Source organism: Sander lucioperca, chromosome 1 (genome assembly GCF_008315115.2).
Source record: "Sander lucioperca isolate FBNREF2018 chromosome 1, SLUC_FBN_1.2, whole genome shotgun sequence".
In the NCBI taxonomy this organism is placed as follows: Eukaryota; Metazoa; Chordata; class Actinopteri; order Perciformes; family Percidae; genus Sander; species Sander lucioperca.
Genome location: NC_050173.1, coordinates 2,620,949 through 2,638,328, shown reverse-complemented (window position 1 = coordinate 2,638,328; position 17,380 = coordinate 2,620,949). Strand labels below are relative to the sequence as shown.

At 42.4% G+C, this 17,380-nt stretch overlaps 1 protein-coding gene and 1 long non-coding RNA gene across 2 annotated transcripts; both read right to left on the bottom strand.

Moving 5' to 3' along the window:
- Positions 1-2,611: 2,611 nt before the first annotated feature.
- LOC116042201 lies at positions 2,612-4,029 on the bottom strand. Its single transcript, XM_031288321.2, has 3 exons — positions 3,304-4,029; positions 2,914-3,081; positions 2,612-2,743 (listed from the first exon to the last, which is right to left on the bottom strand). Exons 1-3 carry the CDS (start codon positions 3,793-3,795, stop codon positions 2,612-2,614), a joined length of 792 nt encoding a protein of 263 aa, XP_031144181.1. The 5' UTR covers positions 3,796-4,029.
- A 1,117-nt stretch (positions 4,030-5,146) lies between these two features.
- LOC116042210 lies at positions 5,147-14,384 on the bottom strand. The gene is made up of 3 exons (XR_004103153.1): positions 14,198-14,384; positions 7,796-7,839; positions 5,147-5,224 (listed from the first exon to the last, which is right to left on the bottom strand). It is a non-coding gene; the product is annotated as an uncharacterized LOC116042210 (long non-coding RNA).
- Between the last annotated feature and the right edge of the window lie 2,996 nt (positions 14,385-17,380).

The window sequence follows — 17,380 nt, the reverse complement described above, 5'->3', positions numbered from 1 at the left end:
TGTAGCCCCGAATGTAACTTTGTCCAGTTTATTTTTCCGAGGCGAATAGAACAGGCAGCTATGTGCGGGGTCCTACCATGCTGTATTTGTTGCTATCACCTAGCAACTGTCTCTACTTGAGGAAAGCCCTGTTAATTTTCGGAGGAATCATAGCCAAATCAGTCTAATACATTGATGCCATCAACACAAAGTGTAGAAGCGCAATACTAATAATTTAGTTTGAAGTTCCTGTGACGTGACGTTTTCAGTCTATGGTTCAAACACAAGCTCAAACACATGGAGCTCTGAAGTAGACCTGTGCGTCACTTAGTGTCCACTCTCGCTGTAAAATGCAGGGCAGCTTCAGGTTTATGGACGTGCTCAGCTGTGGACATGCTGCAGCAGATGTGTTGCATTTGTGCTCCGTGTATTTCTGCAGCAGTAGTTTCGGTTTTCCACCTCCGATGTAGAGCAGCGTACAGCCACTTCCCTAGCTAAACTATTTGTCTCATTCAAAGACCAGAGACCCAAACGGGGCACTGTGTCTGTCAGAAGGTCTGAGATCTACCATATCAGCGGAGCAATCACTTAATGCACAGCAGACTATGGTGCAGGTAGATTATTTTCTGAAATATAGTGACTGTATTCTTGTAATAGCCTATTATAACTTTATTTTGAATGTGCACAAAGTTTTGGACATGAGCAGCTCAAACATCTGAAATATTACAGTCCAGGGGTTTATTAATAAATTAAAATGAAGTAATGTATCATTGAGGTGAATAATTGCCATATGCACATTTAAGGAGGTTACTTCCTCAACAAAAGACGCAAAACAGGAGGGAGGAGTAAATGATGTCTAGGCTACATGTGTGCTGACTCATATAATTAGAAAAGTCGATCTACAGGAGAATAAATAGTTGAAAGCAATACAGAAAGCCTGAGAGCCTTACTGCAATATATTCCATTATGTTTTTATTTATTATTTGGATTGTAATCTCTGTTTCTCTTTACATAAAGATATTTGCAGCATACATTGATTCAGAAAAAGGTAGAAATAGGTGCATAAACAATTCACCAGAATGCAGGAAATGAAGTGTTTAATGCTCAAAATTTTCAATAAATCATTTTAATTCTTTTGGTGTTATTGGAATAAATAACACTTCAAAAAATCTTTTTTAGAAAAAATCTCAACATAAATCTCACACTAAACTGAAAAAGGCTGTTGCTGCAATTTAGTTAATTTTACAGGAAAAACACTTATTATTAGATGAGTAACTAACTTCATCAAAATAATGAAGTTACTGTCTGTGTCTGACCTGGGCTGGCAAATGTTCACGTTAAAAAGCGTGTGCGTGCACAAGCACTACGGTCACGCGCAAAGTGTCCCGGTTTTAGTTCCGGGAAATCTGGTCACCCTAAAGTACATGCATATTTATAGCGATCAAGTTTAACGTAAAAAATGTCCGGAATTCTCCTTTAAACAAATGTTCTCCAATACTAGTAGCTCTTACTAGGTTCATTTAAGTGATTCTAACATAATTTTATAAGTAAAACAAACTTTCCTGATCAAGTACATTTACTAGGTACTTTGATTTAATAGTATATATATAATCTCAAATTTAAGGATATACATCATACCACCATCTTTTCCATGCATTTAAACATCCATAAACACTTGTCAAACAGTGACGTCAGTACACAGTATTTAAAAAGAAAAATAGTACAGAACCTAGGGCTGGGTACCAAATTCAATACCTTTTTATTGCCTCCTTACTGAGTATCAAAAGATGCCTCACCATTCTACCAAATTTCAATACCCAAGGAGTAAATCTCATCAGCATCAGGGAGCCAATAAGCATGCAGCATGCCTCTACCAAGATCTAATAATGTCTGTGATTGGCTGTCTAACATTACATGTCGTAGAGATACGCAGGAAAACTTTACATTACACAGAGACGGCTCACGTAGTAGCTGAAAAATAAATCAAAAGATTTGTACCATAATGTGTAATTTATTTTTGTTATAATGTTTTTTTTTAAATTGAAATCAAACAAATTATTGTTCAGAAACCGGTATTGAAGTCACTGTATTGGTATGGGTACCCAAATCGAAAAATTTTAAATGATACCCTGTGATGGTTGGGGTCGGCTGGCTGTGCGTTTTTATTTTCTCTAGCTGTTAGTTTTTTTTTCCTGCTGGCCCTCTCTCTCTCCCTGTGTCTCCTTTGCTTTCCCTCCTCCCCTCCTGTCTACTGCCTGCCAGCTGATGATACACACCTGCTGCCAATCAACCATCACCTTTCCCGCCAACAGTTCAAAATACAACAGCTCTTGAATATGTGGAGGCATGTGTTTTTTTCTGACTTGCATCCAGTCTATACCCTACAATAACTACAATTATTATCGTTATACTCAAAACCTGCAAGTAGAACCTGATCGATGTCTGAGCAGAAGAAGATACAATCTTTGAGGACTTATTCCTCACACAATCAAGCTCAATTTGTGATGACCCCAGGACAATTTTACACAATTTTTTTTACACAATTTATTCAGAGTTTTATACAACAACAATGAAACAATGTAACTATTTGACAAAAATGAACAATTGTATTCTATGATCATATGATCAACTTTCACAGACCAATTTCTAAACAATTAATATGACTTACATCCCACAGCGTCAGAAATCCAGAGTCATCCTCATTTAGATATGCAGAGAGAGCACGGAGGACAGCAGCTCGTCTAACATGGACATCAACTTGTTCCTGGAGTGTGAGAACATATTTCTTCACTTTAGATGTTAAACAGCATAGCCACATAATACTTTTACAATAAAGACCTTTCTCAAGTCTAAGGAGTTGAGGGTTTCTAAAAAGGTTACACCAAAATCCACTTTAGTATCACTATGCAGAACCAAGAAGCATAACTAACTAACCTGGAGGTCATACGCTCTAAAGAGCTGACCCAGAATGTCGGCAACTTTTCCTGTGCGTGCAGCTTTGTTCCTGAACAAGCTCTGAAGACGATGGGCATGACAGTCCAAATCCACAAAGAAGTGGTTCTTCAGGTTGATGTTTGCAATTCTGTGAAACTCGGCACAGACCTGCACAAATGATAAAAAAAAATCTGTTCAAGTCTGACTATATATATATATATATCTATATATATAGCAACAAAAGATGCTACACTATTGTCCAATAATGGCAAAACATTGATCTTGTTCTGTGTCAGATTTGGTGAAAAACATGCAGATCCTTAAACCAAATCATATGCTATAGTTGATGTAAATCTGAATCAAATTGTTGAATTCACTGACACATTTTACCCGTGACTCCATTTTAAGGGCAGGCCAGCGTTCCAGGATTTCTCCAACAGGTAGGTCAACACTGATGACTTCTTTACACCGCAGAGCGAAGGTAGTCTGCATTAACTTGGCAATCAGGGGAAGGTTTTTGTCACTCATCTTAACTTCATCCACAATTTGGAGTCTCAATTGCTCAAGGCTTGCACCATCTTCGCCTCTTGGGAAATTAGGGAGAAAATGTACCTCTGCCCTCTTTAGTCGTTTGATGTTAGTGTGGGGAGCTTGTTTCTCTGGGTTGTTTCTACTCTTCTTCCCAGAATTTACAGCTACCTCATTAAATCCTGCCCGGCTCAACTTAGAGCGGTAGTTCCCCATCTTAAACTTTAGACTATTTTTCCAACCATACCATCCTGTCCGAGATCCTGGCTCTTTTAGACAAGGATGCTTAGTGACAAGTGCTTCAGCTACCATTGAAATATCCCTATTATTGGGATATGCTTTGAAGCTATGCATTTTGGCTGCAAGGGTCTCAAGGATGCCATGCTTTTGTCCCCTAGATAGCTTAAGGGATTTCTTTTTCTCTCATATGTAACATTTCCCTCACCAATAATGAGTTCTACCTCGTAGGAAAATGCGGGCACTGGACATACATCAGGCCATCTCTCAGTCCTGTCTGGAGTAAGGGCATGAGGCAATATTATTGTGTCATCTGATGCGACTGAACTGACATCACTCTCAGACCTTCACTCTCTACAAGGGAACACAAATGCCCATCAAAGTCTGGCTCTTGGTTTGATAAGCTAAAGTCAAAGTCTAGCTTAAATGTTTCTGTCATGTTCTGTTGTTTATCTGCGGAAAGGGAGACCTCTAGTGGTGACTCCTAACATAATGTAATGTTTATGTTGTACTAGCAGTCTTGCTACAGTTCGATGATACATGGTGAAGGAAACGGTCACATATTTTTCTCTCTGGACTTAAGTTGGCCAGAAAAACGTTTGCCTGTAAGTACGAACTCATACCGTTATCTTGATATTGAGTACTAACTAATACTAGTAATGAAGTCCTTTGTTAATGAAGTTAAGTTTGTTTTAAATGTGTTTTGATTGTATAGGCTAAACGTTAGCATCGAAATGGAATTTCCCATAGAGGTTAGCATTAAGCTTGCGCATTTGTTTCATACGTTTTTAACAGACAATATATCAATACTGTTCTTGTACAACGTCTGTAACCGAATAAAATACTGAGATGTATTCTTTGTTCTTTGCAGTTTTACAGTACTTCCTGAGTAAAGTTTGGAAAGGATACACAAGCTTCATTCTTGTCTTGAGGAAACTGTTAGCTATCTGCCGAGCTAATGTAGCAGGCTAGGTCGCGCCACACACACACACACACACACACACACACACACACACACAGAAGCGGGGGCAGAATAGTTTCCTTTATTATTGTTTTTAGCTCATCAACAGATTCTGGACATGAAGATAAAGTCATCTTCCTAACAATGTCCGTGGAGATATGGACATGAGCTGCCATTTCCTATGCGAGAAAGGATGAATAAAGAACCATAAGTTTGGCAACACACAATCAGGATTTGTTCCAGACAAACTCAGGCAATTTCCAGCAAATTGTAAATGAAATATATCATTGCTTTGGATTAAGTATCATAACATCAAATTTACACAGCGGTGTCACTAATGGCATATTGATTTTGATCTTACACCAGAGTTATTTTTTTTCACAATGCTCAATGAGACTGTACAGTTCCCCACCTCTAAAAATATTTGAATCTGATAGAAATAAATCTTTTTTGTGTCAATAGCAAATGCCCGTCAATATGGTACGCTGTGAGACTTACTGTGCCATTTAGTTCTGACAGCTGATGCACAGAGAAGTTGTCTGAGGATGTCAGCTCAAATGCTCACTGTACCAGCACTTGTAGTTCCTGCAAAGAAAGGAAACAGTGTTGTTCACAAGCAGTATGTGCTCAATCTTGCTGAATTTTGGAAGTCCTCCAGTGTGGCCTGCAGAAAAAACATGCCATTTGCATAATATGTGCCTGCCATCTATGGAGACCTTTGATGTACTGTATATGTTTTGGCTATCTGTCTTTGTCTCTATGAAATCTTTTGCCGCTTGAGGCAGTGTGGTAACTTGGACAGAGGTGACACTTGAGGCTTGTGTATGGGGTCTGAAAAACGATGGTGCACTAAAGTGATATGCCATCATGTGGTGATGCCTGATAGCCAGAGTTTTTAAGACATTCTTGAAATTGTGTGTGTCATGTACCACCCTTTTGAAAAAGCGGTGTTTTCCCTCAAACCTCATGGTCCATAAGTGAACAAGAGGTCCGAAACGCCTCGTCAGTTCAGGGTAGTGCTCAACATAATGATGCTTGGGTCGAAGCTTAAAGTCTGGAAACGCCGCTTGGAGACCCTGTCTGTGATCACTTATTTTAGTTTGCATGTACTGGATCGATTCTTCGGTGAAAGATGGAGACAACACCAGCTGCACAATTTCTTTAAGGTCCATCAATATGGCCCATGCTTCATCACCTTCAGGTACTTCACTTCCTACCGTAAGTAGTAACAACCGTAGCAAAGTGGAATTTTCATGCCCATTCTTGGGCTTACTTTGGCTGCAAAAGTCTTTGGGATAGGTTGTGGTTTATCAAGCCTATCGAAATGCTCATAAGGAAATGTGCGAATTTTTGTGTTTAGACGAATCATCTCATGAATGCACAAGGCCAACTCAACTGGCACAATACCCTCAAACAGGTCATTAAGTATATCAGGCGGGAAACCAGTAATGGGATGAAAATGCAGCAATGTCTTGCTGAGAGCACACTCACCCGTAACACCAAAGTGAGATGCATTTTCTCCTTGCACAACATTCTGCACATGAAGATCATGGCAGGCCCTCGTTCTCATGCTAAACTCTCCTTCTGAAACTTCACTAGACTGTATCTGGTCTTGAGTACAGCAACATAATCTGCAGACATAGTGTCCTTGAAAAAACCTGCACAAAGCCTGCAAGCCCATGGGCAGCCAAATTATCAGCTGCGACACACAAAACAGTGCCCCTGATAGACTGACCAGCACTTTCAATGAAAATGCCATCCTTCTCAAGAGTGTGCAAGTCTTTCAACAAAGGTGATAGAACACTTTGAAAACCACAGCTCTGTAGATCAGGTACTTTGCACAGCAGAGCTAGCTGTATGACATGCAGGCTGAACCTATACTGACTGGGAACATTGGCAAGCAACCAGTATACTGCACAAATATTGTGGAACTTTCTAGATGTGCCCAAAGGATTAGCTAGTTCAATGTCATCAACATACAAAATCAGTGACAATTTCATCCCTCCTGCTTCTGACAATAACTGATTTTATTTGAAATATGTTCCATCTTCATGAGACATGTGATGGTTTAGTTTCTTGAATCTTGTCAAGGAGATCAGTATTTTTAAACATAGTTTGAAGCATCTGTAGTATTGGAACATACACTGCTGTGTGTCCACTGGAATCTACAGTATATTGCACAGGCATTACCAGAGGGTAGTTAATCCTTACATATGTTTTCCTCCTCTTGGCAGTGGGAAGTTCTGCACCTTCCAAAGTAGCACTGACAAAAACATTACTTTTCATGATAGCTTCAACTAATTCATAAAGAAGGGCATAACTGATCGACTGATCATGCCCTCGAAAAATCCTCAGGACAGAGTCTTTCACGAGAGGTTTGGACAATGAGAATATTTATGCCAAATTTTCAACTATGTCCTGTATAGCCATCTCTGATACATGAAGAATACTGTTCATTTTCAAGAACAAAGAAGCCAAATTGTTTCTCAATTGAGTGCGCAATTTACCAATGTCATCTGTAGACTCAAGAGGATTGCACTCAAGGGTATCCAGCTCAGGAGAAAGAGAACCCTGATCAGATTCAGTTTGACTGGGCATCGGTTGGCCGTTTCTGTCAAGCCAATCTCATCCTTAACATTTGAGGCATCACAGTCTGGATTATTCCTACTTTATGGGCATTGAAAGAAGAGTAAACATTAGTACAGTAGTGACAATTTTTGAATGGGCAATGCACCATCTCATGTTTTAAATGTGTCGTTAAATGACTAAGAAGAGTTTTATTAATGGTTGCTTGAATCCACACAGGACAGATGAATGACACACATCCCACCTGATTTTCACTAGTCACAACTGTCTGACTACGTAACCGTGTAAGGTGAATTTTCAAAGCATTTACTGACTGAAATGTGCAGATACAGTCTTCATACAGATGCAAACAATAGTGTTCAAGCAACTGTTCCCTTTTATCAAAGGCAGCAGCACAAAGTTTGCACATCCAAACCATTGTAAAACTATATTACCCCACTATCAAATCCACAAGTCTGCATACATAATGAAAACAAGTATGGATATTTTAGACTAATTTCAGTGTTGTGCATTCATTCACATTTCATAATTTTGCACAATAAATAAGCTTATTTAGCATCATGAACATACCAGATAGAAGACTCCGTACGTCAGCCAGTTGCCTCAGCTTCAGCCTTAATAGAAAGAGGATTGAAACGTTAACGCTTAGATGCATGACCTACCAATACCTACACTCAAAAATTACCCCAATTAGAATTAATGCGTTTTATGCTGTAAACTTAAGACATTTCTTTCATTTTGGTTAAAGATGATGATTTTTATTATATTTTGGTCAACAAAAGAATTATTTCATGTTTGACATGTTCATTTATCACTTTTTATTAACATTTTTATCACAAAACAGCTTTGAGAAAGGTAAAACAAGGTAAACATCCAATGCATGTCAGCACCTCTTCTATTATATTATCAGTGATAAACAGCCTCCATGTATCTTTTGGTGAGACGGTGGTAAGCCCGGGTGCTGGTCCTGGCCTGCTTCTCACAATATTGTGGCTTGGTGTTCTGCCCTGGCTGGGAGGTAACTCTGCCCAGTAAGAGCCCTTGCGGCTCATTCTGTTGGGACACGATAGGGTTGATTTGGGAGCGTGTCTATGTTCCCTGGGTCCGATGTTCCCCTCTTTGTATGAGACAGGGGAACATAGGACCCTTTTTCAAAAAAAGGGTCCTATGTTCTCCGGTCTGTTACTTTTTCCACCATTACTGCCAAATTCCATGGCAAATAGGCCTATGTATGTTTCTATGTGACCCTGCATTTCTAGGTGGCCTGACAACTCCAGGTGGACAATAGTCTGGGTCCTCTATTGGGTCCTCTTCATCTGAGATGTCAGATCCTGAGTCAAACCTCATGATAGGCTCTTCATCTTCCAGGATCATTTGTACGGCAAGGTCTATAGGAATCCTAGCAGGCATCCTAGCAGCCATGCTACTCTAGATGAGAACATAAAAAAAGATTTTTGATTGGCACACAAAACTATGAATCAATATGTAGCTGCATAAGTACATGCACAGACATACAAATACACACACACGCGCGGGACAACACATGCGCACTGTGACAGTTTGGAAGATGTCGCCCGTTTTTGCATCAGCTGTTCTGGTGCAGTGGAACCGCCTTCAGGACTGATGAGTTGTTCTGCCCCGGTGTGCGTCAGTGGGAGGAGCGCACTTTCTTGTATTAGGCTTGCGTGGAACGATACGCAAGGAAGGCAGTGCACAGGGTCAGCGGAGCTGCAGCTCAGTTGCGCAGCAGTGAGAGTAGAGGTAGTCTTAATCCCTTGAAGTAACACGTTTTCGCTGTAATCGCTTCTGACGGCTCATCACCTCAGCCTACCTGAAAACTCCAGATCACTCCACTTCCACCTCTCAGCAGCTCACCGACAGCGGTCTTTCGCCCCAGCTCCCGCTGAACACCGGACTGGATTAGCGGACTGGATTCACGGACAGACTGCACTGACTACGTGACTCACTGACTGACTGGACTAAAGTTTGTAAGTCACCAAACTATTTACTTTACCTGAAAGTGTCTTTATTTTTTGTTTGTTTCTGTTGCACTACGAACGGACTACAAGACTGGGCTTGAACCAAACTGACCTGATTTTCTTGTTTTGCTCCACAAATGAACTAAGTATAGGAAAACCCGAGGTGGAGTTTTTTTGTTGGATTTTTTGTGTGGACCTCTATTGTGGAATTTTGGACAATGCATTTTTTTTTCCTGTGGGACTTTGAGTGCTTTGCTTCATTTTTTGTTAAATATATGAACATTAGATTTGAACCTTGAATTGTGCGTTTGTGTTTGTTGGGTTTATCTTTTCATTGTTTAATGTGTATCGGGTGTACATTTTTATATGTGCACGCTTGTGTGGTTTGATCAATATCCATAACAAAACATACAAAATACAACTGACGTGAACTTTGAACTGGAGTGAGTCTATCTTAGATGTCAGGCGAGAGACCTGGCTGGCACCCCATGACTATATAGAGAAAACATAAAACGGATAAAGACAAACTGTCACAGCACGCACACACACACACACACACACACACACACACACACACACACTTATGATATCATTGAGTTATCAACAATAGTATAATAGTCCACCTAATGGGTTAGATTTTTATTACAGGTAGCTATAAATATCATAGTAAGAGTCTGTTTCTCTACACAACAAATGCAGTGATGTTAGCTAGCTTAGTTAGCTAGTGTTAGCTTAGTTAGCTAACTACAAAGTAGTAATTTGATGATGATAACACACCACTATCACACAAAATTCATGGATGTGGAAAATAAGTTCATATTTTATAACAGCACATAATATGAAGTATAAAAATTATGATAATACTTACATGTATGTTGCTGTGTAAAAATAACCTTCAGGGTGTTGAGACTGCTGGCATTAGATGTGTGGATCAACAAAATGTATACCTGACAGTCACAGTTGATAAAAATCAAAGATTCCTAGGGTTAACCTTTGAAATTCCATAGAAAATGCTTGGAGTCATTTTTGACCCCACGTATGGAAAAGTGTGGTACTGATACAAAAAATGCAATTACTTAAAAAATATAACGATTAGATACAAATCCAAATGGCCTCATGTCAAAGACAACCTGTTTGAGGAATACATGGAAGATTAAACGATAAAAATTTAAAATTACAAAGATATTGCAAAAAAACAACTGCTGGTGTCATTTTTGACCCCACTTATGCATCTAAGGGTTAACGAGGTTGCAACACTTTCACAAAAGCACTAACGTTAAGTAAAATATCTTTGGAGCATTTAATACAAATTAGTTACGTAATCTATAACGAACACCATGTTCGAACATAGGGATGCTCATAAGTGTACTTGGTACCAGAGCACCCTAGGCCAAAGGTCAATGATCGATTTTATAATCGTTTCATCTGATCTGAGGCCGTTTTGTTTTGGTATGAGAGAGGGGCGGAGCTGTCAACCGATCACCATCTGGTGGTGAGTTGGGTCAGGGGGTGGGGGAAGACTCTGGACAGACCTGGTAAGCCCAAACGGGTAGTGCGGGTAAATTGGGAACGTCTGGAGGAGGCCCCTGTCCAACGGACTTTCAACTCACACCTCCGGCGGAGCTTTTCGTGCATCCCTGTGGAGGCTGGGGGCATTGAACCCGAGTGGACAATGTTCAAAGTTTCCATTGCTGAAGCTGCGGCGAGGAGCTGTGGTCTTAGGGTCTTAGGTGCCTCAAGGGGCGGTAACCCACGAACACCGTGGTGGACACCGGTGGTCAGGGAAGCCGTCCGACTCAAGAAGGAGTCTTTCCGGGATATGTTATCCCAGAGGACTCCGGATGCAGTTGCAAGGTACCGAAGGGCTGCAGCCTCTGCCGTGAAAGAGGCAAAGCAGTGGGTGTGGGAGAAGTTTGGAGAAGACATGGAGAAGGACATTCGGTCGGCACCAAGGTGCTTCTGGAAAACCGTTTGCCACCTCAGGAAGGGGAAGCAGGGAACCATCCAAGCTGTATACAGTAAGGATGGGACGCTGTTGACCTCGACTGAGGAGGTAATAGGGCGGTGGAAGGAGCACTTTGAGGAACTCCTGTATCCGACTAATACGCTCTCTATGTTAGAGGCAGACCTGGAGGATGATGGGGGATTGTTGTCATTTCCCAGGCGGAAGTCACTGATGTAGTCAAACAACTCCACAGTGGCAAAGCCCCTGGGATTGATGAGATCCGTCCAGAAATGCTCAAGGCTCTGGGTGTGGGGGGGCTGTCTTGGTTGACATGCCTCTTCAACATTGCGTGGAAGTTTGGGACGGTGCCTAAGGAGTGGCAGACCGGGGTGGTGGTCCCCCTTTTCAAAAAGGGGGACCAGAGGGTGTGTGCCAATTACAGGGGTATCACACTTCTCAGCCTCCCCGGTAAAGTCTACTCCAAGGTGCTGGAAAGGAGGGTTCGGCCGATAGTCGAACCTCAGATTGAAGAGGAACAATGTGGATTCTGTCCTGGTCGTGGAACAATGGACCAGATCTTTACTCTTGCAAGGATTCTGGAGGGAGCCTGGGGAGTATGCCCAACCGGTCTACATGTGTTTCGTGGATTTGGAGAAGGCGTATGACCGGGTCCCCCGGGAGATACTGTGGGAGGTGCTGCGGGAGTATGGGGTGAGGGGGTCTCTTCTCAGGGCCATCCAATCTCTGTACGACCAAAGCGAGAGCTGTGTCCGGGTTCTCGGCAGTAAGTCGGACTCGTTTCAGGTGAGGGTTGGCCTCCGCCAGGGCTGCACTTTATCACCAATCCTGTTTGTAATATTTATGGACAGGATATCGAGGCGTAGTCGGGGTGGAGAGGGGTTGCAGTTCGGTGGGCTGGGGATCTCATCGCTGCTCTTTGCAGATGATGTGGTCCTGATGGCATCACCTTCAGCACTCACTGGATCGGTTCGCAGCCGAGTGTGAAGCGGCTGGGATGAGGATCAGCACCTGTAAATCTGAGGCCATGGTTCTCAGCAGGAAACCGATGGAGTGCCTTCTCCAGGTAGGCAATGAGTCCTTACCCCAAGTGAAGGAGTTCAAATACCTTGATGTCTTGTTCGCGAGTGAGGGGACAATGGAGCGGGAGATTGGTCGGAGAAGCAGCGCAGTGGGTGCGGTATTACATTCAATTTATCGCACCGTTGTGATGAAAAGAGAGCTGAGCCAGAAGGCAAAGCTCTCGATCTACCGGTCAGTTTTCGTTCCTACCCTCACCTATGGTCATGAAGGCTGGGTCATGACCGAAAGAACGAGATCCAGGGTACAAGCGGCCGAAATGGGTTTCCTCAGGAGGGTGGCTGGCGTCTCCCTTAGAGATAGGGTAAGAAGCTCAGTCATCCGTGAGGAGCTCAGAGTAGAGCCGCTGCTCCTTCGCATCGAAAGGAGCCAGTTGAGGTGGTTCAGGCATCTGGTAAGGATGCCTCCTGGGCGCCTCCCTAGGGAGGTGTTCCAGGCACGTCCAGCTGGGAGGAGGCCTCGGGGAAGACCCAGGACTAGGTGGAGGGATTATATCTCCAACCTGGCCTGGGAACGCCTCGGGATCCCCCAGTCGGAGCTGGTTAATGTGGCTCGGGAAAGGGAAGTTTAGGGTCCCCTGCTGGAGCTGCTCCCCCCGCGACCCGACACCGGATAAGCGGACGAAGATGGATGGATGGATAGTTACGTAACGTTACGACTATGTGAAATGTAAAAGAGGGCAGGCAGATAATGAATGTAGCTAGTGCTGATGTCAAGTTAAACAGGCTAACGTTAATACATTTAACCTCTGTGGCAGAATAATGTCCTTAACGTTACTTATTCACAGAAAGACAAACCAAAAACTCTTCAAACAGTAAATCAATAAGCTTAACAAAGATATGAACAAAAGGCACTCTCAGGTTGAGAAGGGAGATAACAATCTCAGAAAGTTACCACGCACAGACCAGGGATACTGGACCTCACAGACTGATATGTGATAACCAGAGGCGCGGGAACTAGGGTCACTTTCTTCTTTTCCGTCCCGTTCTTCCCACGTGTCACAGAATCGTAAGCCCACCCACAACCTTTTCCTAAACCCAACCGTCCCGTTCTTCCCGCGTGTCACGGAACCATAAGCCCAATTCTTCCATGGGCCCATCACAGAATTTTCGGCAATCCGTGTTCATTTCACGGAATTCTTCCCTGGCCCCACCCATTTTGCGATTCTGTGAAACTGCCACAGATTTTGAGTTAAGGGGCCGTGTTCATTTCACAGAATTCTGTGAGATCAGGTTGCACTCAGAGTAGACTTTCACACATGGCACTGCTTCAAGTCCACAAAGGCATTTTGGATGATCTGGATATTCAGGGTCTCATGGCAGAGTTTATCAGCCGAACTCCAGAGCGCAAAGCTACGTTTGGTGTATCGAAATCATCATAAGGTAGAGACACATCAGTGTCTTACATCTCTGTCCCTCCTCCCCTGCCAGCACCCCCTGCCGAAAATGACTTCCCGCGCGTCTGGTGATAGCGTTATTTTACAAACATATTCCAAGCCTACATTTTAACTGGCCTTACAAAATGTAGAACACATGTCAATGTAACAACGGTATTGCGTGAAATAAATCCGTTAACGTTAGTTGACGTTATGTCTTGTAAAACATGCCCAGACATGCATGTCGATGAAAAAAAAGCGGTCACAGGCTTAACGTGACTGGTTGTTGGAACATTAACGGTAATAAAAATATCCAGAAAACTTCTACACAAAAAAATGTCCACTTTAAGATGAAAAAAAATCAAAATACAATGGTTCCCACTTCTTAAATTGTTTTTCACGTGCCTTTAGGAAACATTAAATATAAATTAGGATAATAACGATAAAGAAAGCTTACAGTAAACTCAACTCAATAATTTTAATGCATAAAATAACCACTGACAGGCAAAATGTGTTTGATGAAGAAAATAATAAAACGTTGATATAATATGGTGCTAAATCAACACATAACTTACCAAATTAGCGCGCCCAACGATAACATCAATATAATGGCAGTCAGTGCGGTCAGCATAGTGGCAAAAGTTAGCTTGTCAGGTTCAGAAAATTGCTGCATGCCACAGCGGTGTTTCCTGATAAATCTTCACTGGTAGTCCCACGGTTAATTTTCCAGAGTATCTTCTTTCACTTCCACATATAGAAAAATTACCGAAGTTGTCCACATGCTAATGCTAAATACTCTTCAAAAATTCTTCACTGACACGGGCTGCAACAGTGGCGGACTTTTCCACAGGCTCAGTGCGTGGCTCGGTGAAGTAGCATGTCATACGCACAATGACGAAAAATAATTAAAGTGGTTGAGCACTGTAAACTTGAGATTACAAATTTGTACTTATCACACAGAAAAATAGCAGAGAATGAACTTTTTAGAATTTTTGACATAGAACAAATTTTCTTTAACAATCTTTTACTGTTCGGTCTTACAGTGTAGATGATTAATAGTTATGTTTGTGCTTACTGTCAATATAACCTGATGCTATCTGCAGGAACCAGTTGCAACTAAAGAAGAAGTCACCACCCCAGTCTGCACACACACAGCTGGCATTTATCAGTTAAACACACACACACACACACACACACACACACACACCAGAGATGGGGACTCGAGTCTGAGACTCGGACTGGAGTCACACTTAAGTCGCACAAACAGCTGACTTCAGACTTGACTTGCGACTCAACCCAAAAGACTTCAGACTTGACTCGGACTCGAGCTTCAAGACTCATCAACAAACTGTTTTCATGCAATTATTACTTTTTAAATCTAAATGTATTCATGTATTTCCATTTTCTTTTGTTGGCGCATATACGTTGGGGAAACGTATGACGAGCTGCATGTTCCCTGCATGCGCTATGCCTTATGTGTGCACACTCACACATCGAAAAATGCATTGACGATGGCGACACCAAGTCCTCCTGGGGTTGTGCCTTTTGTCGTTTTGCTTTCAATAACTTCGTAAACAGTGGCAGTAAGCGAACAGCTACATTCAAGGTGTGTGGCACCAAGATAAATGATGCTGGATCAACACCGTCAAACTTCATCAGGCATCTCAAAGCACACCCAGATAGGTCAGTCACTTGCTAATGTGAAAGAGACGTTACATTTAGCATATATCGTCACAGGTAACAAGCTAACCATCGCAAAGTGTTGTGCTAATGCTGGGAACAGGCAAATTGTATCTTTATAGTTAGTAGTTCCTGAGGCTCAGACATCCATGGCGCACAGGAGGCAGGACGCACGGATCCATCTCCCCAGGAACAAACGCTGTCGGGTGGGCAAACATGTGATGCGTAATTGATCCCATGGATGATTTGTAGGCTATTAATTAATTAATTCTGCACATATTTCTGTTAGTGTAGTCCTATTTACTATTTCATTGTTTCATCCATGCGTGGCGCAGAGGATCCGTGCGCACCTGCCGTGGAGACACTGGCCTCACTAACCTCTCCTCCTCTGAGTCGGGTCTCCCTCGCGCTGGACTCAGTTTCACTGAGCGTACTTACTAACACTTAGAAAATGAATGGCATTACATCAGTGAGTTCAAACTGCTTATTGTGCATAATTTGGACTGGCACTGCATGCATGTTGTTCTGCCCATGTTGTTCTGTAACTGGTGTGGCGCTGCCACTATTCTCGATTTCCACTTCGGCATTAGGCATTTTTTTGAGTGAGCTGAGTTAGCATATATAGTCACAGATAACAAGCTAACCATCGCAAAGTGCTAATGCTGGAAGCAGGCAAGTTGTATCTTTATAGTTGTATCCATATGATGTGACAGACTTAGGTTAATATTTCACCAGGTCAGAGGGCTAGAGGGATGTGTTAAGAAGACCCCACAACTGATTTTGATACTGTACTGTATGGATGGTAGGTACAGGACATGCTTTGAATTCATAAGATTTAACAATAATAATTAATTAACAGTGTTAGGGACAGATCAGGTGGCCAGAGACTTGAGACTTGACTTGAACTCGAGCTCAAAGACTTGAGACTCGACTTGGACTTCCAAAAAATGACTTGTGAACATCTCTGACACGCACACACGCACGCACGCACGCACGCACGCACACACGCACACACACACACACACACACACACTTAGGGGAAATATACAGCAGATCGAAAAACAACATCTTAGCACCCAAGTCAACCTTTTGAGAAGCCATTTCAACTATTGAATGGAATTTCTACCGGGAAAAGATTATATGAGTTCCGTCACTGGATCAATAAGCCTAAATGAACATCTCCCATAGTGGATGTTTACGTGACCTTTGCTACAACACCCCCAGGAACACGTGCCAGAACATTGCCCTGCTACATCTACACTGACCTCACATCACGCACATTCGCTCCACAGCATATCACCTAATATTTTCTAACCTCAACGACAACCATGCTGCTACCTGCCTCTTCATGTGGCCTACTAACCCAGTTTTCCTTTGATGGCCTGTTAACTTCATCAGTGCAAGTTTATCTGTGGTTACACCAAGACAGCCTGTCCCACAGGGTTATATACTTAGGTTATATACGAATTATAGTGGATTACTTTTCGCAGATATAAGTACGAACAGTGAAGGAGAGCAGCCTGAATCTGCACATTATCTCAGTCCAGCATTTATTTAGTCTGAATATGTCAAATGTGGAACATCTGGCCAATGATAGTGAACCCCCTGTGTGCCAATTATCTATTTATTTTATCCTTGCTGTGTAGTGATTCTGCATGTGTATTTTTGATCACGGATTGCTGTGCCTTGTATGTTTTTGATCACGGATTGCTGTGCCTTATGTGTTTTTGATCACTGGTTGCATAATGGTGGGTCTAAATATTTACGAACAGCTATGCATTGACAGACCCCACCCACTCTCTCTCTGATATTGGCGGCATTGGCAGCGCTGCCCAGACTAATGGATTGATTAAGGACAGGTGTAGGTGGAACGTGACTTTGTTGGTGAAAAGAGACAAGCGAGGAGCAATCAAGCAGAAAGCACGGAGCAACGACAGAGAACAGAAGGAAGGAAGGAGTGCATGAGGGCAGAGGACACTGTGAGCCGAACACACGGGCCACAACACACCGATCACTGCGACGGATCAAAGCAAGCACAGCCAGATGAGTAGTGGGCGCAGATCTGAGTATGATGCATT

Coding starts and splice junctions, on each gene's coding strand:
- LOC116042201 (XM_031288321.2), bottom strand. CDS start 3,795: ATGCATAGCTTCAAAGCATATCCCAATAATAGGGATATTTCAATGGTA. Junction 3,082..3,303: donor CCCTTAAAATGGAGTCACGG/GTAAAATGTGTC, acceptor TCATTTGTGCAG/GTCTGTGCCGAGTTTCACAG. Junction 2,744..2,913: donor TTAGAGCGTATGACCTCCAG/GTTAGTTAGTTA, acceptor CTCACACTCCAG/GAACAAGTTGATGTCCATGT.